The following is a 27,394-nucleotide window of genomic DNA, read 5'->3' on the forward strand; positions in this document are numbered from 1 at the left end:
TTTTCAGGGTCTGAGAGCGGAGCTTGAGACTTTTTGCCAGGTCCGAAGACAGAGGCTGGCCGGCTTCCCGGCGATAAGTCCAGGATGGAGGCTGGGACCCGGTCTGGGTCTGAGCGCGGGATCAGAGCTGAAGACAACTCCCCCCTACCCTTCCGAGATTTTGAGGGCGGAAGCCAAGCCCCCTTTCTCTGTAGCTGGTCTGACAGAGGAGTCCTGAAACGCGCCAGAGTCAGTGGGCGGCCTCTGTGTGGGCGGGGCGGAGCGAACCATTAGCTTAGTCCGCCGGGGGAGCCCTGCCGGCCGCGCAATAGTCTGCGCGGGAGGTGGGGGTGCCACGTGCAGTTCCCGAGGCGGGCTCAGGGGGTGCAGAGTAAGGTGCACTCGCCGACCAGGCATTCACCCCACCTTATAACCCGAGCGCGTGTCTCCGGGAGCCGCCCCCATCTTCAAAGCCATCTTTTACTCCCACCTCGCTGCCCGCCCAACCCTCCTGTCCCGTGCGGCGCGAGGGCAGGCGCGCGCCACCGCCGGAATCCGGGGTCGCGACTGGCGTTCCACGCCGCGCGCCACTCGCTCCAGGTGACATCATCCCCATGCCGGGCTCCGCCTCCCGCCCCAGCCGCCTCACGCCGCATGCCTATTGGCCGACCCGCCTTAGCCCCGCCTCCCGGTCTCCGCCCGCGCGACCCCTCCCAGGCAGCGCGGGGGCGGGGCTTAACAGCCGGCCGGCGCCGACACCGCCTCCCATTGGCTACTCGGCGCCGTCTGTCAGTCTCCTGTTAAAGGGGCCACGACCGCCCCAGGGCTGGTTGCGGGGGGGAGGAGGGAGGAGGAATTTTTTGGCGGGGGAAGGTGGGATTTGGGGGGCGCTGGTGAGCACCCCTAGATCTGGCGGCTGCGGCCTCGCGGGGGGAGGCTGAACGGTGACAGGGGCAGGGGGCTATTTTAAGGGGTAAAGGGCTGTTAGACGGTGAAGGGGAGGGGGTCCCCAGCGCCCAAGCCGGAGCAAGAGACGCGGAGCCCGCGCGAGCCGCGGAGACAGGGCTCCAGAGCTACAGATCCGGGCCCCGGCCGCCGCCAGGGGCCCCGCCCGGTCCCCCCACCCCACCCCCACGTCCCTCCTGCAGCCCAGCTCCGCCCGCAGCCGCCGCGGACCAGGTAGGTAAGAGCCCAGCCCGGCCCGCTTGGCAGCGCCCACCCGGGGGACCTCTCGCCGAGCTTCCCCCGCCTCCCCGAGAACCTGGATTCTCTTCTCCTTCCCCGAGGACCTCACAGCCCAGATTTCACAGCCCGACCCCAGAGACTCAGGCGTGTCCCTCCCGGCTCTCAGAGTCCCCAACCGAACCCTAGGATCCCAGGCGTACTGCCGCCTTGAGCCTCCTCCAGGGCCCAGGAGCCTTAATTTCCCAGGTCAGCCCCGGGAACCCCCTCTGGACCAAGATCCTCCTCCTCGGCCCAGTCCTGGGAGATCGACACCGGCCAAGGCTGTGTCAGACTCCCCCAGCTAGAGCCGCCCCCCTCCCCCGGTCGCGTCCGCATAGTCCCCCATTCGGGGACCCAGTCAGCCCATCTCCGGTCCTCCGGCTTGTACAGCCGGCCGAGTCCCTCAGTCCAGGCCGGCTCAGCGGCCGCCCTGGACACAGGCCCGCTCTGGAGCTGTCCATGGTCACCATTCTCGGCAGCCTTGCCTCCCCCATCTCCTGCTGCCGCCGCCGGGGAGGGGGCGCCGGCTGCGCGGGGATCCCCCTCGCCGCGCCTTTGACCCGGGAATACCCAGGCCCTCCCTGACCTGGGCGCCCGGGCCTCAGGATTCCTCTGGCCAGGCTCTCAGCCCCATCCTCAGCACCCCAGTTGTGGTGACCCCAGCTGCTACTTGAGGAGTCGGGGCTTCTGAATGTTCTTGCCTGGTCCACCTTAGGGATCTTGGCATCCGGGGATCCAGATCCTACCCGGCTCTGGAAGCCCTGTCAGTCCTCACTTCCTCTGGCTAGAGGACCCAGCTGGTAGCCTTCACCACTCCAGGAAGGAATCCAGTTTCCCAGCCTTTGCCCCCTTTAGAGACCCAGTTCAAAGCCCTGTTCCCCTCCAATAAATATACCCAGCATCCTGGCACCCCAGCATCTGCCCCCTTAGGGATTCAGGCGCATGATTCCTCCTTTTCAGGGGCTCAGAATGCAATTCTTAATGCAATTCGCTGGCTTCTGCCCGTCCTCCCCCTTGAAGACCTAAATGCCCTGTCCCTGATCCTGTCTCCCCTCAGCGACCCAGGAGTTCAGACCCCACCTTCTGTACTGCTCATCAAAGCCATCTACCCCTGCCCTCCATTCCAACAAGGACTCAGGCTCCAAACTTCCATCTCCTGTCTTTTGCCTCCACAAAGATTCAGGAGTCCAGTTCCCCACCTCTGACCTCCAAAGTATCTAGCTGCTCAGCTGTTACTCTTAGGGACCCAAGTCCCTACAGCCTCACTATTGCCCATCAGTTCTGGTGGCCTTGAAAAACCCCTGCCTCATCCCCATATCAGCTCAGATTTTGGGCTTCCTGGGGTTTCCAATATTTTCCCCTGAGACCCAGGTTCTTGAGATGTTTCCAGCACCCCATCATGATTTTTTCATATCATGATGCCCTATCCTTCAAGTACATTCTCAGATTGATAAGCCGAGCATACATCCCTTCCTCCAGATGTGCTCTGTGACCTAGGTTCATTTCGTGATCTAGAACTGTCTTCCATATTTCCAACTAAGCAGGCACCCTGGCAGTGCTTCGTGGAATTCTTTCTAAATCCTAAAATACTCCCAGTGAACATCTCTGTTCCTTTTTCACCCAAGGTATGTTCTAAATTCTAGGTTAGATGCTAAATTCGAGTCATGATGTTCCCCAGGTAAATTCAAATTTCTAGTTAGTGCTCCCAAGCCCACTTTCCTCTCCTTAGATATGTTCCTTCCTCCCCCACAGATCTTAGTTCCCTGACCAGGGATCCAACCCAGGCCCCACCAGTGAAAGTGCCTAGTCCTAACCACTGGACCGCCAAGTAATTCCTGACATATTCCAATTTTTAAGAAGCCAGTCTTTGCTTATTTTCTTTTAAAATTTCATTTTGGGTGTGTTCTAGGTTCTAGCCAATCCTTGGCATTGTTCTAGATTCTGTTGTTTTCCCAGGGGCATTCTCAGTGCTAGAATGTGTGTATGTGTTCCATTTATGGGCTCTAGCTTTTCTCCAAACCACATTATCAGTTCTAGGATATGCTTCCGTACTGCATTTTATTTATTTTTGGGCTTTGCTGTGAGGTATGCAGGATCTTAGGTCCCCAACCAGGGATTGAACCTACACCCCCTGCAGTGAAAGGGTAGAGTCTTGACCACTGGACCACCAGGGAAGTCCCTGAACCTCCCTATTTTATATACCATCCAGTTCTACAGTCTTAAGTCCCCAGGATTACACTGCACCTTCCTTCTTCAGGTTCTGTATTCTAAGCCCATCCATCCCCATCTTCTCTATCTTTTCCCTCAGTGTGACCTTGGCTCAGAACTTGTCCCCTGGTGGATTGTGGGCTTCTTCCATCTGCCACTTCAGCATTCTAAACATGCTCTAGGCCCTCTCTTGTTCTGGAGTCTTCAGCCTAGAAATGTCCTCATTTCTAGAACACATCACCCCCACCCCCACCTCCTTTGCCAGCTCAGTCCTTATGCCAGTAAATTCTCAATTGCCAGAATGCCTCCTTCAGCATTCTCCCCCAGGCAATTCTAAGTTCCAGGCAAACTCCTTGCTATTTTCTAGGTTTTTTTTCTTTGCTCCAGGTAATGTTCTGAATTCTAGAGCAAATATTCTGCCCTCTGAGTTCTAACATTATCTAGACATGTGAAGAAACCAAGAATGTGACGTCTGTTATATTCTGTGTTATATTTTCATCCCTGGTAGGTTCTGAGTTCTTGTTTGTCTTCTGACTTAGGTTTGTTAAGCATTGTGTTAGGTCTGTCCTTAGATATCATCTCCCTCCCCTCTATGTTTGGGCTTCTGGGGGTGAGCCAGACACTCTTTTAAGTTATTGGATTGCTCTTGGCTCGTTCACGGTTCTAGACCTGGGTTCCAGAATATGCCCCTCTATTTGGCCCCATGTGAGGCTCTTACCCCAAGCACATTGTAAATGTGGAAGCATATATCCTTTCTGCATGCTCTACTGTGTCTAGAGTCTACAGTTAGCCTTGTTGAGTTTTGCTTCCTTCTCAGGGAATCTGAAGTTCTAGAGCAGCCTCCTGAAAACATCCCTAGCTGCATCTCATGAGTAGATTCTGAGTTTTAGATACCATGCTGATTATTTTTTTTTTTTAATTTCCTTAAGTCTGGCTTGCTCTCTTATAAACATTTTCTTGAATCTGACCTCTCCGTGTTGGGACTCGGATGTCTAGATTCCCAGATATACCTCTTCAAAGACCCAAGGGTACAGGCATCTAGTTGTCTCCTCTCCCAGGTCCTGGGGCTCTCAGTCCCTACCTCTCCTCCCTGGAGTCCAAGGTTCCAGTCCCAGGCTGTAGATATAGTCCAAATATTGGGTGGGGCTGGGAATTATCCACTCTGAGAACCGGTTATTCCTCTGCCTGAAGGGAGAGAAAGAAAGGAGAGAACAGAGTGAAAGTCCCTCCCGCTTTCGGCTGGGCCAGCCAGACCTGTCTGACCTGATGTGAGCAGAGGGAGTGTCTCGGAGAGCTCCCTTCATCCCCGCCCACAGCTCATGCACCCAGACTCCTGGGGCCTGGGGGCCTGGATTCCGAGGGAAGAGAAATCTGAAGGCTGAGATTTCTGGGTATACGGTTGGAGATTGAAAGCCCAGGCTCTTGTGCCCTGGAAGGAGAGGGATCTGGTCTCGGACTTCTGGGTCTGGGGTAGAGAAGGATGGAGGCTCAGACTCCTCTCTCTGGGAGACAGAAGGGATAGGGGAACCTAGATTCCTGTGACCTGAGGGAAGAAGTAGCTGGATCTAGGATTCCTGTGTAGTGTGAAATGGCTAGCATGGTCCATGCCATCTTTTTTTCCCCTCTGCCTGGAGAGAGTCTTTAGATTCTCCTGTAACTAGATATCTGGTCAGTTGAAGGAGGCAGGAATTGGGCTGAATAGCAGTTCAGGGCCATCCCTGTGACATTATACAGCTGACTACCTACCAGTGACCTCCTGAAGACATAGTCTTCCTCTCCTAGGCCTGAGTTTTCTCATTCATACAGTGAGGTTGAAGGGAATTCTCAGCAGGGCCAGAATAGGTAGACTGATTTTCCCACAGTGCCAGTGATGGGCGGGGCCTGAGCCCCTTGCAGGGGCGGGATTTGGACTGGAGGGGACTGCTAGTGCACCCAGTTATGTCCGACTCTTTGGGACCCTGTGGATTTCCCAGGCAAGAATACTGGAGTGGGCTGCCATTCCCTTCTTCAGGGGATCTTCTCCACCCAGGGATCGAACCCGTGTCTCCTGCATTGGCAGGTGGATTCTTTACCACTGGGCCACCTGGGAAGCCCTTGGGTGGGAGGGGAGGGGCTTCCAAGCTTTCCACTTTCTCTCAGGGAGTGGGTCACTCGGCTTTGGTTTCTCTCAATAGGCTGAGTCTAGATTTGCTGCCCGTTGTCAGATGAAGTCTGACCTCAGTTTCTCCAAGTGCTCTCACCCAGGTCTGGTTTCCTGAGAGCATTGGGTTTCCGTTTATCTTGCACCATGATCAGAATGGATGGGTTTCCGTTTCTGTTGTGCAGTTGCTTGGGTTGTCTAGCCTCAGTTCTCACTATGTAGTATCCCAGTGACCGTGCCTCAGTTTCGTTGCCTGAGCTCTGACGAAGCCGCTCTCGGTTCCCTGGCCCCTCCCGGTACACGCAGGCCAGCACCGCCGCCATGATGTGCGAGGTGATGCCCACCATCAGCGAGGATGGCCGGCGGGGCTCGGCGCTGGGCCCGGACGAGGCTGGCGGCGAGCTGGAGCGCCTCATGGTCACGATGCTCACCGAGCGCGAGCGCCTGCTGGAGACGCTGCGCGAAGCGCAGGACGGGCTTGCTACGGCGCAGTTGCGGCTGCGCGAGCTGGGCCACGAGAAGGACTCTTTGCAGCGCCAGCTCAGCATCGCGCTGCCCCAGGTCTGGGCGGGGCCAGGGCGGGGCCTGAGGGAGGCGGGGCCTCGGTTCGCGAAGGCAAGGGGCAGGGCGGCCGGAAGGGGCGGGACCTGACTCTTGAGAGGAGGAGGGGCTTGTCTATGGTGGGCGGGGCCTAGGTAGCTTGAAGGGGCGGGACTTAGCCAAGAGGGGAGGGACTTACTAACCTCCCAGTCCTTTGGAATGAGGGAGATGGGAAAACGATTGATCTGATTGTACAATTCTGCTCACCACTGAACAGGAGTTTGCGGCTCTGACGAAGGAGCTGAACTTGTGTCGGGAGCAGCTACTGGAACGGGAGGAAGAAATTGCGGAGCTGAAGGCGGAGCGGAACAATACACGGGTGAGGCGTCTTGGGGGCGGGACTTAAGCGGGGTGGGCGGGGCCTTGGGTGTTGCAGCCTGACCCATCTTTTTATACCCTCTCTTGCCTTCCTTTCTTCTTCCTGCTTCCACAACTTGGGCGGGTCTCCTCTGGTCCCCTCCTTCCTTTATGTCCCCTCCCCTATCTCCATAACCGTTCTCATTTTCTGTACCACTTCTTCCTGACCGCCCCACCCCCGACCCGTTATCCCTCTCTTCTCCGGACCTGTCTCTCCACACCTCTTTACTTGGCTCCACTTCTTCCCTGTGTCTGCCCCACCTGTCTGAATCCTCTTCCTGCACTCTGCCTCTCTTCCCTTGACACTTTTCCTTGGCCCGGTGCTCTATCCCTGTAGCTTCTCCTAGAACACCTGGAATGCCTGGTGTCCAGGCACGAGAGGTCACTGCGCATGACCGTGGTAAAGCGCCAGGCCCAGTCTCCGGGCGGGGTCTCTTCCGAGGTGGAAGTACTCAAGGCTCTAAAATCCCTCTTCGAGCATCACAAGGCTCTGGATGAGAAGGTATGAGAATTAGAAGAGACTGCATATAGAACAGAAACCTGAGGTCGGCTGGGCTGTCTTGAATGGCAGAAATTCTGGCTGTGATTGGTTGGAAATAGCCCAAGTGGGAAGAATGTTGACTGTCTTAAAATTGATTGAAACAGACTACTGCTGACTGAGACCTGATAATAGAAAAAAGTAATAGGATAGGGGTATACCAGTGGGTGAAGCTGCCTTGCTAGCTGGTTGGGGCTGCACACCTATTATAAATAGAGGAATGATAATGTGATCCTATCAGGTCCATCCCAAGGTGTTCTGCATCAGCTGTCCTTGATCAGGTCTGATCTCCATCTCACTCGGTCTTGCCCCCATCCTCAGGTCCGAGAGCGGCTGCGAATGGCGCTGGAGCGGGTGGCAGTGCTAGAGGAAGAACTGGAGCTGAGCAATCAGGAGGTGGGGGTGTAGCCAAGAAGGAGGCGGGACTAATGAACTACCGGGTGGAGCTGATTGGATGGATCCTAGAATCTACTGGGGACAGGACTAGGGCACAGGACCAATAGGGTTGGACTGTGGAGAACCAGGTTCCTAAGGTGAAATTCATTGGGCAGGACTAAGAGGAGTAGAGTACCGCTCTGTGACAGTGAGACTAGGGTGAGAACCAGGGCTGGGGGCGGCTAGGGGATGGTTGGGTGGGGTAAGTCTGGGCACAAGGAGGCTAAGGTTAAGATTAAGGGTGGCTTCCTCTCTGGTGGGTGGCTAAGGAGAGACGAGGACACAGGGCCGAAGGGTAGACTATGGAATAAGGGTGGCCCCAGCAGGACCAGAGCCAGTGGGAAGTAAAACAGGGATTCTAGGACCCCTTTCACCCTGATCTCCCTTTCTTGTTGCCAGACTCTGAGCCTTCGAGAGCAGCTGTCTAGGCGCCGGTCGGGGCTAGAGGAGCCCGGCAAGGATGGGGATGGGCAGGTTAGAGGTGGACGTCTTTCCCTCTCCTTGCTCTTCACTGGCCCCCATCCCTGTGGTCCTACTCAGCCCCGTGACTTTGCGATGGTCCCTTTAATGTTTGGTATGATTCTCACAGACCCTAGTCCATCTGAATCCCTCAGACTCTTGCTGACCTTTGACCTCTGATTCAGGTCAGCTAGCTAAATTTGTGATCTCCATGGCCCTTAACTGATCTTTGATTCCCCCTCACCCCCATCAGCTTTCTCTTTGCATTCTATCTCTGTTACCCGATCTGAGTTCTGTGCTTTCCTTCCCCACTGTCCCCATTCCAGACTCTTGCCAATGGCCTGGGTCCTGGTGGGGATTCGAACCGGCGCACGGCGGAGCTGGAGGAGGCCCTGGAGCGGCAGCGGGCGGAGGTGTGCCAGCTGCGGGAGCGCTTGGCGGTGTTGTGCCGCCAGATGAGCCAGCTGGAGGAGGAGCTGGGCACCGCCCACCGCGAGCTGGGTAAGGCCGAGGAAGCTAACGCCAAGCTCCAGCGCGACCTCAAGGAGGTGAGGCCGGAGCCCCTGCTGGGCTGCCCTCTGTCCCTCCCCCCAACCCTCCCTGTTCCCCTCTGCCCATAGTCACAGAACTCATGAACCTGGATTCAGTCCACAAGGTGTGCGGATTCTTCTCTCTGAGCCTGTTTCCTCACCTGTAAAATGGGATTTATGGCCCTTGTCAGAGAGTTGGTACATGGCACATACATGGTGGTCACCCAGTATCTGGTCGTAGTTTTTATGTTACCGTTGGGAAATTCTTTCCCACCTCTTAGCTGAACTCCATTGGCTGTATTTCACCCCATCCTGGCTGACGCTCCTTGATCTCAACTCCCACGCTGCAGGGACTGCTGAGAAATGTAGGGCATGGATTCTTTAAAGCACTGAATGAGAAAGAAGAGAGAGCACTTTTGCTTTCATCATCCACTGGGGCTTTTACCTCGGATTTGAAGTGTGGATGGCCCGAGGGCTTATTAGGAAGTGTGGTCTCACCACACCGGCCTCCAGGCAGAAGTCCATCCCCCACGATACCCTGGAACACCTTCTCTGGTTTTATAAACCTGTGCTACCCTGGGAGGTCTTGGGAGATTTTGCCTCCCAGATGGAAGGGACCTTTGTTTTCTGTGAGACCCTAGGGCATTTGCTCTGTGATTCTAAATCTGAGTTGTGCCAGAAGTTGCTGAAAAATGTAAGACTTGGGCTTTTGAGTGGGCGAAGAAGAGTGGAGACTTTCCATCCCCTGGGCCTTAGGTCATCCGTATGATAAGCCAGTACTGTCCCAAAAGTTTATGGGAGGTGCTGTACCGCCATTTTATCTGTCAGGTGGCAGAGGGCAGGCAATGTAATGTTGGCTATTCTCAGGAGCTCTTGGCAGGTGTGGTTCCATCTTTCTGACCCCCAGATGGCAAGGGACTTCATTTCCCAGTGTACCCTGGGGTGCCTGAATTGAGGTTCTAAGCCTAGGCTACCCACAGGACCTTCTGGGAGCTGTAGTCCACGCGGTCCTTTGTCACCTCTGCAGGCGCTGGCACAGCGGGAGGATATGGAGGAACGGATCACAACCCTAGAGAAGCGCTACTTGAGTGCCCAGCGCGAGGCCACCTCTCTGCACGATGCCAACGACAAGTTGGAAAACGAGTTGGCCAGCAAGGAGTCATTGTACCGACAGGTGAGGGCACGGCCAGGAAGGGGCGGTAGGGGCGAAGCTGTGGCCCATATGACCAAGCTCCTCCCTTCCCCTTGTCTGTGTCCCCCAGAGTGAAGAGAAGAGCCGTCAGCTGGCCGAGTGGCTGGACGACGCCAAGCAGAAGCTCCAGCAGACACTGCAGAAGGCAGAGACCTTGCCAGAAATTGAGGCTCAGCTGGCCCAGCGCGTGGCGGCTCTGAATAAAGTGAGGGAGGCCTGGGGCGGGGCCTTGAGTCTCTGGGGCGAAGGGGTGGGGCTTAGAGGAGGCGGGGCCTAGAGGCTGGAGGGGTTGAAGACCTACAGCCTGAATTCAGATGGGACGGTCAGGGCCTGGGATCTAGAAAGGGACGTGACTTCGAATGGGGGAAAGGCCTAGAGGTTTGGTGGGAGGTGGTGTTCTCTGCTAAGTCGTCCTTTGGACTGTAGCGCCCACCAGGTTCCTCTGTCCATGGGATTCTCCAGGCAAGAATACTGGAGTGGATTGCCATTTCCTCCTCCGGGGGATCTTCCCGACTCAGGGGTGTTTTCTAGTTTGGACTAAAAGGATGGGTGGGACCTGAACTGAGAAGGGGACAGAGATTATAGAAGAGTGCAGGGCTTGAGACTCAAGTGCAAGGTTTGGAATTTTGTTGGGGAAGAGCCTAGAGCCCCAGGGGCGGGGCCTGGAAGCCAGCCTTGGAGGAGGTGGGGCCTGGGGCCTGACCGGGTCCTAGTGGAACAGTCAGATGCCATGGGTTCCAACTTCTAGGCTGAGGAACGTCATGGGAATTTTGAGGAGCGGCTTCGGCAGCTGGAGGCCCAGTTGGAGGAGAAGAACCAGGAGCTGCAGCGGGTGAGGGGGCTTTGAGGCTTGGGGGATGAGCCTTAGATGAGAGGGTGGGCTGAAGTGGGTGGGAGCTGGGAGCAGGGGCAGCGCTCAGGGTTCCAACACCTGTGCCCTGCTCTCCTCTGGGCAGGCCCGGCAGCGGGAGAAGATGAACGATGACCACAATAAGCGGCTGTCGGAGACAGTGGACAAGCTGCTGAGCGAGTCCAACGAACGACTGCAGCTTCACCTCAAGGAGCGCATGGGGGCCCTGGAGGAGAAGGTGCGCCCCAATCTAGGACTCCCATAAACTGGAATCTTGGGGGCCCAGACCTTTCCCCAAACCATTATCTGAGATCTCCTCAAATCTAGGCATCTGGAATTCGAATCTGACAGACTGCACTATTGCTGGGACGAGCACTATTTCACCTGAACACCCTAGAGCTGAATTCTGGGGCACGTATACCCTGAATTCTTGGCATTTCCCCAAGCCTATAGCCCTATGGGCCCTCAAACTCTGAATCTGCTGAAATTACACAGGATGCTGAATTCTGGGCTCCGAGGGACTCCCCCTCTTCAGCAGCATCGTCACTCCACAGCCCTCTAGCTCACCATTCCAGCCCACCCATTCCCCTTGGGGTCCCCTCAGGCCTGCCTCTGTGCACTGGAGGCTGCTTCCAGGTTCTGGCCCCTCACTGCACCCCTGTCCCCCTACAGAACTCACTAAGCGAGGAGATTGCCAACATGAAGAAGCTTCAGGATGAGCTGCTGCTCAACAAGGTAGGGAGGAGCCTGGGGGGTGAGGGCCAGAGAAACGGAGCAGGCTTTACTGGGGCTGGAATCAGCCTGGCTGGGAGGGACCGATCTCAGAAGGGGGCAGATTCTGACCTGGCCTTTCCAACCTCCTCCCCCAGGAGCAGCTCCTGGCTGAGATGGAGCGGATGCAGATGGAGATTGACCAGCTTCGGGGGAGGCCACCGTCATCCTACTCCAGGTGACAGTAACTTTCCTGTGCCCATGGGGCCCCCTTGGCCAAGCACATCCCTTCTGCTTCCCAAGTCTCCCGATTCCCCTCCCTGTCCTCCTGAGACTTCCACTGGCCCCTCTTATTTCTGACCCCTGACTTCATGATCTCTGGCCCCAGACCATTTTTTTCCTGACTTTTAACATAAGATCCTTCTTCCAGTCCTCTGACCCCAAGCCCTTCCACATGACCACTGACCTCTATTTCCTTTTCCTGACCCTTTGGTCTCCACCCTCTCCATGCCCACAGATCTCTCCCTGGCAGTGCCCTGGAGCTCCGTTACTCTCAGGCACCCACCTTACCTTCTGGTGCCCACCTGGACCCCTATGGGGCTGGCAGTGGCCGGGCAAGCAAGAGGGGCCGCTGGTCAGGGGTCAAGGATGAGCCCTCTAAGGTCAGCAGCCACTTCTGGGGCCTGGACTGAGCAGGGCCTGGGAGGGCAGCAGTAGGAGGTGGTTCCCAGTATGCAGGGCTCTGGGTGGGGACTAGTGGAGAAGTAAGGCTTCCTGAGCCTACACTGTCTTCTCTTCTTTCATCATCCCCACTTGCCTTGATGTCTCCTCGCGTGGATGTCCTGCTGCCTGGTGAGAACTTTAGAGGAATAATGGGCTGGGAAGAGGGTTTTGGGGCAGATGATGTGCAAGGTGTAGAATCCTAGAATGGACGGGGCTAAGTGAAGAAAAGAAGTGGGCTGTGTCAAAAGAAACAGTGGACTCAGGGGAGGTTGTTGGGGGTGTTGGGGGGGGTGTCAAAAAAGGGCCCCACCAAGAGAGAAAGGTGGGCTGGGGAAACTGTGGGGACTGGATCACAGGGTGAGGGCAGTTAGTGTCAACGGATGAGGGCAGGGTCATGGAGGGTCGGAAGGGTCCGGAGCAGTGAGGGAAGACGCAGCATCTGCCTTTGGCTCCTGTCCACCTGCCATACTTCTGTCTCCACACAGAGACAGGAGTGGGAGAGGTCTGCCCCTGCGGGGTCCATGCCACCTCCATTCCCTGGCGAGCTGGATGGCTCAGATGAAGAGGAGGCCGAGGGGATGTTTGGAGCTGAGCTGCTGTCCCCCAGCGGGCAGGCAGATGTTCAGACACTGGCCATCATGCTTCAGGAGCAGCTGGAGGCCATCAACAAAGAGATCAAGTGAGCACTGGCCCAGTTCTTTCTCGTCCTGCCTGAGCTAAGCCCACAGCCCCTCTGGCTCTGGAGACTGATCTGAATACCTAAGCCCAACTCCTTTCCTAATCATCCTCAAGGAGTTCTCCCAGCCCAACACTATTCTGGAATCCCTAAGGAAATACCCAGAAGTCTCCTATGTGCTATTTACATATTATACACCTCCCCACCCCAAACAGTACTCACAATTTCCCAAAATACCCAAGACTGCATCCTCAGATACCAAAAATCACAATCCAGTCCATCAAGAGTCCTCCGTTATATCACAGCTTTCATGACTTCAAGCAACCATTACCCAGAGATTCCCGGTACCCTAAGAATCTCTACACGAGGTCCCCAATCCAAAACACCTTAAGAACCTCGACTCTAGATAACAAGAACTTCTACCTGATATAACAAAAATCCTCAGTTTATTAAGACTCCCCCATCACGTAAAGTCTACTTGGATTCCCCAGCAATTGCCCTACTTAGCAATTCTCTGATAACACACTTTGCATGGGCCCCAGCAAACATATCAACCTGACCACCATCTTCCATTCCAACTCATTCTGACTGGAGATATTGACTCACCAAATGTCTCTATGACCTTCCCAGATTCCAGATTGACTTCAGAGTCCCTGATCTCAGCCTTCTCTTATTATGAGCTTGCTCTTTCTTTCTTTTTTTTTTTTTTTTTTGAGCTTGCTCTTTCTATCCTCCTTAGAACTTGACCTCTTGCCCATGGTCATCCATTTATGATTTTCCAGAGCCACTTGGTCATCATCAGGGTCATCCTGAGGCACACTCTGGTTATCCTGTCATCCCTAATCTTTCCACGACCTCCAGAGCCCAACATGATCCCTTGACTCCCTTTGAACCTGTGAGGCCATCAGGGATCCACCAAGACCTCATTGTGCCTTCCCCAGAATTATTTTTGCTCCACCAAGCCTTCCTGGTCCATCGGGATCCCCAGACTCCTCCTTTTGGACGTGCAGTGCAGCATGTGGGATCTTAGTTCCCCAACCAGGGATTAAACCTGCATCCTCTGCCTTGGAAGCATGGAGTCTTAACTTCTGGACCACCAGGGAAGTCCCCCCAGGCTCCCTCTCCTATTGCCTGCCTCAGTCCTCTCATCTCGTCTCCCCATTTCCCTCCTCAGGTTAATCCAAGAGGAGAAGGAGACAACAGAACAAAGGGCAGAAGAGCTGGAGAGCCGGGTGTCAGGCTCCGGCCTGGACTCACTGGGCCGCTACCGCAGCAGCTGCTCACTGCCCCCCTCCCTCACCACCTCTACCCTCGCCAGCCCCTCCCCTCCCAGCTCTGGCCACTCAACACCCCGTCTGGCACCCCCTAGCCCTGCCCGTGAGGGCACCGACAAAGCTGTGAGTATTCTTAAGTCTCCTCAGCTTGGTGGTGGTGGTGGTGGTGGTGGTGGTGGGAGGTCATAAACAGGGCTCCCTAACAAACAGCAACAATAATCATCACACCAATGATAGCAACCTTAGCTTCCCCTAAAAGCTCAACTCAGAGGGCAAAGGAGGACTTCCCTGGTGGTCCAGTGGTTGGGAATTTGCCTGCCAGTGCAGGGAACACAGATTCGATCCCTTCTCCAGGAAGATTTCACATGCTGGGGGGAGGCTAAGCCTGTGCACCACTCTTGAGCCTGTGCTCTAGAGCCCATGCGCCACAACAAGAGAAACCACTGCAATGAGAGGCTCATGCACTGCAACTAAAGAGTAGCCTGTGCTCACTGCAACTAGAGAAAGCATATGCATAGCAATGAAGACCCAGTGCAGCTAAAAATAAATAATTTTTAAAATTTAAAAAAGGGGGGCAAAGGGGAGGCTGAGTCACTAGATTCCTGAACCCTAACTTGTACTTTAGTCAGATCTGATCTACTTTTACCTATTTTATGCATTAAATTTCTACATAGGATTTTTATTTTTAATTTTTTGGCCATGTCATGCAGCTTGCTGGATTTTAGTTCTCCAACCAGGGATCAGACCCTGGGCTCCAGCAGTGAGAGCACCAAGTCTTAACCACTTAACCACTGGATACAGAATATATATATTCTGTGACTAAATGTACATTTGAGAACTATCATAATGGCCTCAGAATTGACCTTAGAGGCAGGCACAAGAGCTATAACCCTGTTTTATTGCCTTAAACTCAGCTTTCCTATTTTCAGAACTTGTAAGTCATTAGATTTCCTTGAAACTGAGCAGATCCCACTCCTGACACCAGAAGCTAAGATAGTAGAAATATGAGCTCATCAAGCTCCAGAGGGACTGAAGTTATTGCCTTTATATTTCTGCAGTTCACTCCCACTTAATCTAGCCTATCTTTAGAAGTGATAGTCCAAATCAGGGGTATCCTAGACACCTGGTATACCTCCCTACTAATGAGGAGCCCCTAGCATGATCCCTCTGACTCAGTAGCAACTCTGCCTGTCTACAGAATCATGTCCCTAAGGAGGAAGCTGTGGCTCCCCGAGGGGAGGGGCCAGCAATCCCAGGAGACACCCCACCTCCCACTCCTCGCTCTGCCCGCCTTGAGAGAATGACACAAGCCTTGGCACTGCAGGCGGGATCCCTGGAGGATGGAGGGCCATCACGGGGAAGGTCAGTAAGAATAAGGGATGAGACAGGGAGGGACTTGCTTGGGAGGAGGAGATGGGAGTGGACAAAGACTTGGAACCTACCATATGGGATCTACCTTCACTCTGTCCTGCTCACCCAGTGAGGGCACCCCAGATTCCCTGCACAAAGCTCCCAAGAAGAAGAGCATCAAGTCATCCATAGGCCGTCTCTTTGGCAAGAAGGAGAAGGGGAGAATGGGACCACCAGGTCGGGACAGCTCTTCTCTGGGTGAGTCCCCTGATTTCCTCTCCCTTTCTTTATTCCTTCCTTCCTCCTCCTTTACATATTCACTTGACATACAGTCCTGTCCACAATCATTTGGCAATGCATTTTGAGCACTGGAACCTTGGCAGAAGTCGAGAGGAGAAGGGGCAAGAAGGGTACTCTGAGGCCTGCCTGAGTGATGGTTGGACAAATGAATTTATTTCATTTACCTGTTTTTTTGTTTTGTTTTTTTAATAGAGAGGAGCTTGCTTGTCTGACTTGTGAGATCCAAGTTAGTCAAATTTTCAGGAATTTTATGAGCTGCTTTGACATCACATTTGGTAGCCTGAAATTGGTGGGATTATTTAACCATGGAAACTGGCAAATACTACCAATCAGGAAATACCTCTTCGTCCCCAGGGAGCCAGTTGTTAAGAATTTAGCAGCATACCACTGCCACCTTACCAAGGCCAGCCCAGTGCATCAGCTCTATTTGGGGGGTTTCTCCAATTCTTTGCCTAGGAGGTGGCATTGCTTCCTGTGTGGTTTTATCACTCCCTCTGTGTGGCCTCATTTACTAATCCCTCTGGGCCTCTGCTTTCCTGGCATCCTTCTCAACCCCCCAGCATCAAAGATTCTGCCTCCCCTCTGAGACTCTCCAAATTTTGGCCCCTCCCTGCCTCCAGCTGGAACACCCTCAGACGAGACACTGGCCACTGACCCTCTGGGGCTAGCCAAGCTGACGGGCCCAGGAGATAAGGACCGGAGGAACAAGAGGAAGTGAGTGTGGGTGTGTGGTGTGTGTGCGGGGGAGGGTTGGTCATAAGTAAGAAAATTCTAGGAGGGGGCGTCCAAGATCCTGAGCTTGCTTGGAAATTTGGGAACTCCTAGAGGGTTGGGGTTTTCCCCGTCCTCTCATTTGTTTGGTGTGTGTGTACATGTGTGTTGGGGGAGGGGGATTATAAAGAACCACCGGTATTTGTGTTTTTTTACCTTCTGCCACGTTTTCTACATTCATAAAAGTTGTTTTTGTGGATGGGGCGGGGGAGCAGTTGGTGAAGGGAGCTATCTGAGAGGGCTAGGTGTATCTACCCCTGAGACCTCCTGCCATGGCCCTCTCTCTTCAGGCATGAACTTCTGGAAGAGGCCTGCCGTCAGGGCCTGCCTTTTGCTGCCTGGGATGGGCCCACTGTGGTCTCCTGGCTAGAGGTACTGGGGTCCAGAAATGTCCTGACTCTTCATCCCCAATCCCTCTGAGAATCCCATGGTCAGGGCTGGCTGACCCTGTGCCATCCTCCTGGCCCAGAGGTGTCGGGGAAGGGAGCTGGGGGGTGAGGTCCTGGGAGGGGTAGGTTTCTTGTGGACCTTCCTGTTGCTTTTTTTTCCTTCTCCCCTCGCCCCTCACCATGCCCATCTTGCCCCTATTGTCTCTCTCTCTGTGTCTTCCCATGCCTCTGTCTCTGGGATTCTCTTTCTCTATTGTCTCTCTCTCTGTGTCTTCCCATGCCTCTGTCTCTGGGATTCTTTTTCTCTATTTTTCTGCCTCTCCTCATCTCTCTGTTTTTGTCATTCCATGTACTTCTTCCCGTGTCTCTCTCTCAATGTGCTTTGCTGCTTTCTCTCCGCCTCTCTGCCTCTCATCTCTGTCTCTCCCCATCTCTCTCTCCCTTCTGACTCTGGGCTCACCCTTCTCTGACTGTCCTTCGTCTCTTTGTGTCTCCCTCTAACTTTTGATGTCTTTGCCTCACTGCCAATTTTCTCATGTCTTTCTGTTTCTCCCCCACTTGCCTTTCCCCACCTCTCTGTCTCCCTCTCCCCCTTTCTTTCTGTCCTTCTCCCATTTCTCCTGTGATATATCTCTGTCTCTCTGTCTCATTTCCACCCCTTCCTCACTTTCTCCCTCTGGTCCAGCTGTGGGTAGGCATGCCTGCGTGGTATGTGGCCGCCTGCCGGGCCAATGTCAAGAGTGGTGCCATCATGGCCAACTTGTCAGACACGGAGATCCAGCGCGAGATCGGCATCAGCAACCCACTGCACCGGCTCAAGCTGCGCCTTGCCATCCAGGAGATGGTCTCACTCACCTCACCCTCTGCTCCTGCCTCCTCTCGCACCGTGAGTGTCCAGGGCCAATCCCAGCCCCTGCTGGAGTAGCCAATCCTCAGAGTACTGTCCTCAGAGTAGCCAATCCTGAGTCCGCTCATTCTAGCTCTGTCTTGTCAGATATACCCTGCTCCGCACAGTCTCTCACTGGATTATCTCTGAGGGTGGGACACCCTTCAGGTCTCCCTGCCTCCCCTCTACTTCCAACCCTCAGTCTGTCTTACACACCGCAGCAGAAGGATCCTATCCCGGAGAAAAACCCAAATTCATATGGTTCTCTACAAGTCCCATGATAAGGGGCCCCTTTCCCAGTTCCTTTTCTACTCTGCTCCTTGACATTTGCTGCTCCCTTTTCTTGGAGCACCCCTCCCTCTTTTTTACCTCCAAGGCTGGCTCCTACTCATCCCTGAGGTCTCAGTTCAAATGTCACCACCTCCAAGAGGCCTCCCTAACTCAACAGCTAAACTAGTCCCCGGCTCCATCATACACGAACACCTATTTTTTTTTTTTTTTACCCCATGGCATTTACTGCCTTCTAACATTTTATCATTTTGTTCCATACAGAAAATTATGTGTTCCCATGCCTAATTCGGCTCCTCCAGGAGCACGACTCTCTTCCCCTCCCCTGTCCAGAAGCTCTTTCCCAACCTCCATAACACTTCTCACCCCTCAGTCCACAGGAAACGTGTGGATGACACATGAGGAGATGGAGTCCCTTACCGCGACGACCAAGCCTGTGAGTGCCCCCTGCCCGTGGCCTTGGGGGTGGCACTAACTTTCCCTGGGCAGGGGCCGGGTGGCGGGTGAGTCTGTGGCTGTCTGTCCGTCCGTTCGTCCTCCCCGCCCTCCTCCGCCTGCCCCTTAACCCACCCCTTCTCTCCCCTCTTCCCACTAACTGGTCAGGAGACCAAGGAGATCAGCTGGGAGCAGGTATGGGGCGCGGGGCGGGTCGTGGGCGCATGAACAGGCTGTGCACGCTGCATGGACGCCCCTCCTTCTCCGAGCCCCGCCCCACCCCGCCCCTCGCCGGAGCATTCCATCCTCACCGCGGCGGGGGGGGGGGGGGGGCCGCTGCACGGAGCTCTGCTCTGGGCTGTCACTGTGACTTGGTGGGGTCGGTGTAGAAGCCCGACTGTTCCATTGCCAGTGGTGCACGGGTCATCCCACTATGGTTGGTTGCCCGGGCTCCAGGGGCTGTTTCATCGCTGTAACTAGAGGGAAACGCTGAGCGGCTCTTTGCCCTACGGCAGAGGGAAGTGGGGCTGTTCCCCTGTACTGGGGCAAAAGGGAAAGCATTTGGGGCGGGGTTACGGGTGGGCAGGGTACATCAGGCTGAGAAGAAGTTGAGTAGAAGGAGGTACATTTTATTCTCAAGAGGGCGAGAGGTATGAACTCACCTGAGGTACAGGAGCTATGTTAGGTCTTTGTTTCCAACAGCCCAAGGTATGGATTGTTTGCTCATGCTGGGAGGAGTGAAGGACTTGGGGGTGGATCCAGAATATTGTCCTGGGCCAGATGTAGCATCGGGCTAGTATTTTTCGGACAGCGCAAGAGTGGTAGATGAATCCGTTATCCTTTGTTGGGGAGGGAGCTACGCTGGAAGAATCTGTTGTGCGGACTTGTAGGAGTAGTGATATTGGACTGATCAATTGTTTTGAGTTGGGACGATGCTAGACTAGTACTTAAATGTACTGTTCAGATCACCTGAGGCTCTTGTGAGAATGAGGATTTCGATTCAGTAGCCTAGGGTCTGAGATTCTGCAATTTCAGCAAGTTTGCAAGTGATAATGATGCTTTGAGTAGACAAGGGTCTGTGTTGTCATTATGAAGGAGAAGGAAACAGTTTTGGATTGCCCGTTGTCCTGAGCAGAGACTGGCCATTGTCCTGCTATGGGATAGAGAAAGAACAACCTTGGGTTTGGGAGAGAGAGGGTTGGACTGTACCCTTTCATACACACATGGGAAGGGGTCAGAAGGCCTGACTGCTCCCCCACCTGCCCATGGCCCAGATCCTGGCATATGGCGACATGAACCACGAATGGGTGGGGAACGACTGGCTGCCCAGCTTGGGGCTGCCCCAGTACCGCAGCTACTTCATGGAGTCGCTGGTGGATGCCCGAATGTTAGATCATCTTAACAAGAAGGAACTCCGGGGCCAGCTCAAGATGGTGGACAGCTTTCATAGGTGAGGTTGCCTGGCCAGTGGCGACAGTCGAAGTGGGGGAGGCCCCCACTTCTAGAGAGTCTTTGGCAAATAGGACCAGTGATGTAGGAATTAATTCATCTTGGACTATCTTTGGTCCTTTAGCCTGGATTGTTAGGAAATCCAGACTCCTGTGCCCCTTCCACCCATTAAGATGGTCCAATAGGAATAGTCCAAGTCCTGAGACAGCTTGGCTAGCTGACCCCATACCCCTTACAGGTTGGCTAACAGGAACTGCTTTTTAAAAAATATCCCTGCTCCTGAGAAGGTCAGCAATCAATAGAACAGATCCAGTGGAGCAATTCCCCAGCCTCTCCCAGAAAACCACAAGCAACAGGGAAAACAGTCACTGGGGTTGTGGGGCTCTTCTGTGACTCCGCTATCTCTGCTACTCAGGGTGAGCCTGCATTATGGGATCATGTGTCTGAAACGGCTCAACTATGACAGGAAGGACTTGGAGCGGAGGCGGGAAGAGAGTCAGACCCAGATCCGAGGTGAGTAGAAAAGTATGAGTCCAGCTGGGAGCCATGTGGAGGGCTTTGGGACAGGGTTGGAGGAAGCATAAATAGGGAAGGGGAGGGAGGCCAGGGGAGACGGGGTGGAGACAGGAAGAGGAAATGGGGTTGGAGATATAGGATAAATGAAGGGCCAGGCCCCAGAAAGGGTGCAGCTGAGGGTCCCTTCCATCCCCAGACGTGATGGTGTGGTCCAATGAGCGGGTCATGGGTTGGGTGTCCGGGCTGGGCCTGAAGGAATTCGCCACGAACCTCACGGAGAGCGGGGTGCACGGGGCACTGCTCGCCCTGGACGAGACCTTCGACTACTCCGACCTGGCCTTGCTTCTGCAGATCCCCACGCAAAATGCACAGGTGAGCTGCCGCAGGGCCCGGGGCACACTGGGCATCCCCATCTTGCAGACTGCACGCTGCAGCCTCTCTCCCACCTCTCCTCTGCAGGCCCGGCAGCTCTTGGAAAAGGAATTCAGCAACCTCATTTCCTTGGGCACAGACAGGCGGCTGGATGAGGTGGGCGCAGCAGCAGCAAGCGTAGGGGACTCCACACTCCAAGCCGCCCCTCTAGACTCGCAGCTAAAGGGGTGGGGCTTGACTTGGCCAAGGAGTCGCGGTTGGAGGCGGTGCCAGGGAAGGGGTGGGGCTAAATGAGCGAAGGGAGCCGGAGAGGGGTGGGGTCAAAAGGAGGAGCGGAGTCGGAACGCGGCCCTAGTCCCTCACCAGCTGGCTGCACCCCTATACCTAGGACAGTGCCAAGTCCTTCAGCCGCTCCCCATCCTGGCGGAAGATGTTCCGAGAGAAGGACCTCCGAGGCGTAACCCCCGACTCAGCTGAGATGTTGCCCCCCAACTTTCGTTCGGCCGCAGCAGGGGCTCTGGGCTCGCCGGGGCTCCCTCTCCGCAAGCTGCAGCCGGAAGGTGGGCGGATACCAAATGGGACAGCCTCTGCTCCCTTCCCCTTCTTAGGTGTCGGGGGAGAGACCATCTCCACATTCCAGCAGCCTTCCCGAGTTCTGAAATGGTCTAGTCCCTTTTTCCCCACCCACGACAAATGGACCGCTCCAACAAGCCAACTCCCTCCTCAGGGTGTGGAATGGATTAATCCCATCATACCCCATTTTCCAGGGTGGGAAATGAACTCATCCAGTGTCACCTGGGGCATTTTGAGGCTTTGAGAAAGGAATGGAAACTGGCTTGGAGGGAGTCAGGCAGTCCTTGGCTTCTCGGGAGGGAGAATCCAAGGGAGGACGCTTGGGTGGAGGAGTAACTGGGCAGGTGTGTGTGTGTGTGTGTGTGTGTGTGTGTGTGTGTGTGTGTGTGTGTGTGTGTGTGGAGTAACTGGGCAGGTGTGTGTGTGTGTGTGTGTGTGTGTGTGTGTGTGGAGTAACTGGGCAGGTGTGTGTGTGTGTGTGTGTGTGTGTGTGTGTGCGCTTGCGCTTGCGCTTTGCTGAACCAATGCTCATTCTCCCTCCAGGCCAGACTTCTGGGAGTTCCCGGGCAGATGGCGTTTCTGTCCGGACCTATTCCTGCTAGTGTAGGCTTCCAGGTGAGGACCGTACTAGGCGATCTTGGGGATCGGGGCGGCACAGTGGATCTTCACGCCTGGCGTCAATGCAGGTGACCTCACTCGGACGGAAGGACCTTTCAGAGGCTGGGCTGTTCCCCCTCCTGCCCACAGTGTGGTCTCGTCGGGGAGAGTGTACTGGGGAGCTCGCGCCGCGGACTGGACCATCTGTACAGACGAACGGGGAATGCTGGTCCCCGCCTCACAAATGGACTGGGCCTGGACCAAACCACATGCACTGGACTGAGAGGGGGGAAGAAGAGGGCTGGAAGAAATCCCGCCCCAAACTTCCGCCTCCCTATCCTCTACTTTGTAATTTATTGATCAGTTTCCGATGGGATATGGGTGCCCTTTCCCCGCGGGAAGGGGGCGGGGCTTCCCTCCCGGGCCGCATGCGGGGAGAGGCTGACCCCTCCTCTTTCTTCTCAGTTGCGGGGCCCAAGTCTTCCTTCTTCGTCCTAAAGGAGGGGAGGGGGGACTCGCTGCTAAAAGCCTCGCCCCTTGTGCCACTCAGCCCCGCCCTGCCGCGTCCCGTTGCTGGTGCCTGGGGTCAGCTGCGGGCGGGGTTCCCCCTCTCTCCCCAGTGTCTCGTGTCCCCGAGGCCCCTCCGCCCCCCGTGCTGTGGCCGTGTCCGTGCCCAGGGGGTACGGGGTGCAGAACTGCGCTCCCCGTTCCGCTCCGGCTCCGGGGTTTGCATGGGAGAATCCTCTTTCCACGATGCCACTGGGCGACGTGGCGTGGGGGGAGGAAGGACGGTGGGGGAGCCCTCGCCCCCGACTCTTGGTCGGCCTCCCTGCCCCAGGCGTCACTCAGTGATCACGGGTAAAGAGAACTGTTTCAAAAAGCTCCCGTGTTGACTGATTTATTTATCAGGACCTAGTAATCAAACACCTCGAGGAGTTCAGGCCCCTTCTCCCTCAAATCCACGACCCCACGCCTGACAGTGAGGTCTCGGGGAGCACGTTTATTCAGAGAAATAAATATGGCTTGTGGAAAGGGGTTGGAGGGCCAGGGAGGTATGTCTGCGCCGCAGCCACGAGGCTGGGTCAGGGTTCCGGAGTTTCCAGCATGTCTGCCAGGGCTCTGGAGAGAAGGACGCAGAGATTGGACAGTCGAAGTGTCCCTAGCTCACCCCAGGGCGCTTAGGGCTGCCCATTTCACCAAGGGGGAAATAGAATCCCAGGGTTGTCCAGTAATTCATAGCGGGACAGCACCTTTCTAAAGGAGCCCTCAAACTTTCCCTTCCACATACTTACTGGTACAGGGACGAGGAGAAATAGTCGACGTAGCTTCCTGTGGGAGAGAAGAGGCTTGAGGGGTACACCACGGGTGAATTTGGGGGTCACTTTTCACTCAGTCCACGATCAGGACTAGCTCCACCCCCCTTTCTGGGTTCCTTCTCCCAAATGAATTCCTTCTTCCGGGACACCTTTGAAGGGCCCACTCCTTCCCCTCGGCTCTGGGTGTTCTCATTCTTCAGGAGCCCCATTCTTGCTTTGGCCCCACTCTCTCGGTTCTCGGCTAGCCCCTCAATCCTCTAGGCAATCCTAACCCCTTTAGTTTTGGCATCTATCCCCAACCTTCCCTCTGTGCGGGCCCCACCCCTCAGTGCTCCTCCCATTCCTGTCAAAGATGCCCAGCCTGGGCCACGCCTCCCCACATAGCCACGCCCAACAGCCTTCCGGTCCCCTCCTCGGGTTGGCTCCGCTGCCATTAGGCCCCGCCCTTCACCCGGGTTCCTCCTGGGCCCCGCCCATGCTCACCCGGGGAGCAGAGAGTTTCGCAGACCAGCGGGCAGAGGTAGCAGAACTGACAGTGCTGGGGGCGAGGACACGGAGAGAGAGAGAAGCAGGAGGTGGTCAGGGGGGCGGGGTCAGGATGGGGCGCGGGCAGTACGAGGGCAGGAGACTAGCTGCTGAGACTAGCTAGGTGGAGGTTAAGGTCAGAGGTAGGATAGGGTTTGGAGTCCAGGCTACATCAAGAGTAAGGGGTTAGGTCGGTTTGAGGGCAGACGCCAGGATTTGGGCCTGGGGGTGCTCAGCTGGTCCCGGGCCATCCTGAGCCTGGGGGATCCTTGGGTCTGGGAGAAGTCTTACCTGGCATTGGTCGCAATGCTCTCCCATGTTCTCTTCGTCACAGTGACAGTTCTCACATTCAGTGCATCGCTGGGGACCAGAGGAGCCAGGTTAGACGGAAATGTTTGGGAGCCATCCACCAGTTCTCCACCCTGCCGGCTGGACGTTTCCCCAACTTCTCAGCCTCCTCACCTCCAACACTGAGCTCAGTTATCTTCCCCCAACCTGCTTTCCACCCTCTCATTTCCCTATTGCAAGGTTCCGCGACATCACCTTGTTACTGTGGGCTGGACATTCGGGTACTCTCTTCACCTCCTCCCTCCCTGCTCTCCGTCTCCAGTCCTGTCCCCCCACCCACCCCCACCCCCGCCACCCTGGCTCTGCCTTGCACCCTCCTCCCTGTCCTCGGGTCTGCAAGTGCAGCTCAGGCCTCACCCTCCCACTCTTGGACCATTGTCCCAGGCTCCTCCCCAGCCTCCTGGCCTCCAGTCTGCCCCCCAGGTAGCCCCAGAAGTGTCTTTGTTCACTCAGAACTGTCGCTGATTCTCCTTTGCTCACGACCCTCCCAAGGCACACCAGAGCCCTGGTACAAAGTCTAGAAACAGCTCGGTGGGTGGATCTGGGTTGCAGACATACATTGCAGAAGGAGCAGTAGCCACACAGGGACCCTGGCTGGTAGTTCCCATACTCCTGGGCATCCTGCTGACCTGCGGGGACAAGAGGGCAGCAATGACCCAGGCTGACTCCGCTCCTCCCCACCCCCAACCAGTCAGATCACTTACCCATGTCCTCGCCACTCTCCTCCTCACTGGAGGCACCTCCAGACACCTCCTTCCGGGTCAGCGGGTTGGGGATGATGGTGAAGGGGAGTTCATCTTCTTCGAGCCCCACCTCCTCTTTGTCTTCCTCCTGGTGGTCTTGGTTCAGTGGGACCCAAACCTTAGCTCTCTCTCCTCTCTTTTCCTCCTTCTCCTCTTCCTCCTCCTCCTGGCTCAAGCTGAGGCCATGCCCTTCCTCCTCATCTTCCTCATCCTCCTGGTCATCCAGGCTGCCATGGTGGGTGTCTTCTCCTCCCTCTTCTGAACCTTCGTTGGCTTCTTCATGGGAGCTGTGATCCTCTTCCTTCTCTTCCTCGTCCTCCTCAGAATCACTCTCCCTTAAGTGGCTTCTATCCTTCACCCCGATATGTTCTGGGGACCGGGGGCTCATCTCTTCCTTGATGGACCCTCTGTGGCCAGTCCCCTCATCTCTGTGGTCTTGCAGCCTGTGGCTGGGAGCCTGGTGGCCAAGCCTGGCAGAGATGTCCTCATCTTCCTCCTTGGGGACTCCATGGTGGTCATGGCCAGGGACTGCTTTTTTATAATCTTCTGGGAAGTCCTCCTCCTTAGCGCTCTTGTGGCCTTGGGGTTGGGGGCTTGCAACATGGTGGCTGAACTTGACTGTGATCTCCTCTTCTTCTTCCTCCTCCTCCTCATCTCCAAGGCCATGGTGGGTATGTCTGGGGGCCTGGTGCCAGTGTTCCGTGGACAGATCCTCATCCTCGTCTTCCTTGTTGCCACCATGATGGTGGTGATGTTCCTCTGAGTCATCTTCATCCTCCTCCTCCCCATGATCTCGGTGCCTGTGGACTTGATGTCTGTGCTCAGTGGAGACAATATCATCATCATCTTCATCATCATCTTCTTCTTCTTCGTGGCCCTGGTGTCTGTGGCTGGGGCTGTGATGGTGGGGATGTTCCTCTGAGTCATCTTCATCCTCCTCCTCCCCATGATCTCGGTGCCTGTGGACTTGATGTCTGTGCTCAGTTGAGACAATATCATTGTCATCTTCATCATCATCTTCTTCTTCTTCGTGGCCCTGGTGTCTGTGGCTGGGGCTGTGATGGTGGGGATGTTCCTCTGAGTCATCTTCATCCTCCTCCTCCCCATGGTCTCGGTGCCTGTGGACTTGATGTCTGTGCTCAGTGGAGACAATATCATCTTCATGATCATCTTCTTCTTCGTGGCCCCGGTGTCTGTGGCTGGGGCTGTGATGGTGGGGATGTTCCTCTGAGACAGCCTCCTCTTCCTCCTCCTCCTCCTCCTCCCCATGATCTTGGTGCCTGTGGACTTGATGTCTGTGCTTGGTGGAGACAGCATCACCGCCATCATCATCATCTTTGTGGCCCCCGTGTCTGTGGCTGGGGCCATGGCCGTGGTCGTGTTCCTCTGAGCCGTTTTCGTCCTTCTGCTCCCCACGGTCCTGCCATCTGTGGACCTGCTGTCCATACCCAGTGGAGACATTCTCCTCTTCCTCGTCTTCATCTTCCTCTTCTCTGTGGCCTCGGTGGGCCTGCCTGATGACGTGATGTTGGTGATGCTCACTGGACACAACTTCCTCCTCCTCCTCGTCTTGATGGCTCTGGCTCCCGTGGCTGGGGAAGAGGTCCCCGCGCTCAGCTGAATCATCTGCGTCTTCATTTCCGTGGCGTCTGTGTCCATGGGCCTGCTGAGCATGCTTGGGGTACTCCTCCTCGTCAGAGATGTTATCATCTCCCACCTCGTGGCCTTGGTACCTATGGCCTTGAGATTCTCTGGAGACATCTTCATCCTCTTCTCCGTGGTCTCCGTGGCCCCAGAAATGGTGCCCATTGTCTGTGGAAACATCCCCATTCTCATCTCCATGGCTTCCGTGGTGGTCAGACTTGCCCGACACGTCCTCTGAGGGCCCCGAAGCTCCTGCATGGTCGTCCCAGTTGCTGGGGCCGGGTCCAGCCCCTCTCAGCTGCTGGGTCATGGCGGGGGGGAGGAGCAGGCTGGCCACTGCGGCCCAGAGGACAGAAGTGTGCAGCCATGGCCCGCAGAGGCCCATGGGGACAGACGGGCAGCGGAGCTGCTCCCAGGGCTGGCTCCCACTGTGGCTGTGGCTGCAAGGATGGATGTTGGGCTCCTTGTCCCTTTGGGGCTGCTCCTTCCCTTTCTGGCTCCGTATGTCGTTCCTTTGCTGTGTCCCTCCCCGTCTCTGCCCTCTGGCCCTCACAGTCAGCCTCTGGACACCCCTCTGAGGCTGTCTTCAGAGTCCCCTGACCCCCCTCGCAGGCCCTCCCTCCCACTTCCCAGCCAATAGGGTCTCTCCCCTCCCCTTTCTGTGGCTAAATTTACTCTGGGCCCTGAGTTATTCTGGGTCAGTCCGCTCCTGCCCCTCCCCTCCTGCACCTCCTCCTCTCAGCTGGGAAGGGGGTGGATGAAGGGGTCTCTCTTTGGCCAGGAGAGAGGAGTCGAGGGCCTCTGACTTTGGGCTGCCAACGCATTCAGGCTTGGCAGCTGCCAAGACAATGGCTAGATTTTTAGTTGGCCAGTGTCGGGGAGCCTGGACCCCGGGGGAGGGGAGCAGGAGGGATGTATGTGAAGGGAGAGACCCCTGCCAAGGAAGGACTGGAGGGTTAGATTCCCGGGAGTTTCTGGCCAGAATGGGCTGCTCTG

The 27,394-nt window shown here is 55.7% G+C and overlaps 3 protein-coding genes across 8 annotated transcripts; 1 reads left to right on the forward strand and 2 right to left on the reverse strand.

Annotated features, from left to right (window-relative positions):
• Nucleotides 1-3: 3 nt before the first annotated feature.
• Nucleotides 4-641, reverse strand: C18H19orf73 (chromosome 18 C19orf73 homolog). The gene is given in 2 exon segments (XM_025268288.2): nucleotides 4-363; nucleotides 365-641. Coding segments are annotated over 2 exon segments (450 nt in total). The 5' UTR covers nucleotides 596-641; the 3' UTR covers nucleotides 4-144.
• Nucleotides 642-861: 220 nt separating this feature from the next.
• PPFIA3 (PTPRF interacting protein alpha 3) lies at nucleotides 862-22,704 on the forward strand. 5 transcript variants are annotated; one of them, XM_025269481.3, is made up of 30 exons: nucleotides 862-1,158; nucleotides 5,858-6,112; nucleotides 6,369-6,470; nucleotides 6,846-7,010; nucleotides 7,368-7,442; nucleotides 7,881-7,955; nucleotides 8,267-8,488; nucleotides 9,498-9,644; nucleotides 9,733-9,867; nucleotides 10,411-10,494; nucleotides 10,619-10,750; nucleotides 11,185-11,247; nucleotides 11,382-11,461; nucleotides 11,741-11,885; nucleotides 12,432-12,625; nucleotides 13,797-14,019; nucleotides 15,095-15,258; nucleotides 15,377-15,504; nucleotides 16,167-16,260; nucleotides 16,608-16,689; nucleotides 17,392-17,592; nucleotides 18,254-18,316; nucleotides 18,484-18,510; nucleotides 19,590-19,765; nucleotides 20,180-20,277; nucleotides 20,477-20,652; nucleotides 20,740-20,808; nucleotides 21,041-21,212; nucleotides 21,769-21,840; nucleotides 21,912-22,704. In XM_025269481.3, the coding sequence occupies exons 2-29, from the start codon at nucleotides 5,873-5,875 to the stop codon at nucleotides 21,825-21,827; spliced, it is 3,591 nt and encodes a 1,196-aa protein (XP_025125266.1). In that variant the 5' UTR covers nucleotides 862-1,158; nucleotides 5,858-5,872; the 3' UTR covers nucleotides 21,828-21,840; nucleotides 21,912-22,704. The 5 variants fall into 5 exon arrangements, with proteins under 5 accessions (XP_025125266.1, XP_025125267.1, XP_025125269.1 ...); XM_025269482.3 differs by having other exon boundaries at nucleotides 21,973-22,704; XM_025269483.3 differs by having other exon boundaries at nucleotides 863-1,158; nucleotides 12,438-12,625; nucleotides 21,769-22,704.
• On the reverse strand, nucleotides 22,705-26,989 carry HRC (histidine rich calcium binding protein). 2 transcript variants are annotated; one of them, XM_044930860.1, is made up of 7 exons: nucleotides 25,667-26,989; nucleotides 24,716-25,507; nucleotides 24,570-24,640; nucleotides 23,955-24,023; nucleotides 23,622-23,676; nucleotides 23,115-23,151; nucleotides 22,705-22,941 (listed from the first exon to the last, which is right to left on the reverse strand). In XM_044930860.1, exons 1-7 carry the CDS (start codon nucleotides 26,781-26,783, stop codon nucleotides 22,905-22,907), a joined length of 2,178 nt encoding a protein of 725 aa, XP_044786795.1. In that variant the 5' UTR covers nucleotides 26,784-26,989; the 3' UTR covers nucleotides 22,705-22,904. The 2 variants fall into 2 exon arrangements, with proteins under 2 accessions (XP_044786795.1, XP_006044673.2); XM_006044611.3 differs by having other exon boundaries at nucleotides 24,716-26,989.
• Between the last annotated feature and the right edge of the window lie 405 nt (nucleotides 26,990-27,394).

Source organism: Bubalus bubalis, chromosome 18 (genome assembly GCF_019923935.1).
Source record: "Bubalus bubalis isolate 160015118507 breed Murrah chromosome 18, NDDB_SH_1, whole genome shotgun sequence".
Taxonomy (NCBI): domain Eukaryota; kingdom Metazoa; phylum Chordata; class Mammalia; order Artiodactyla; family Bovidae; genus Bubalus; species Bubalus bubalis.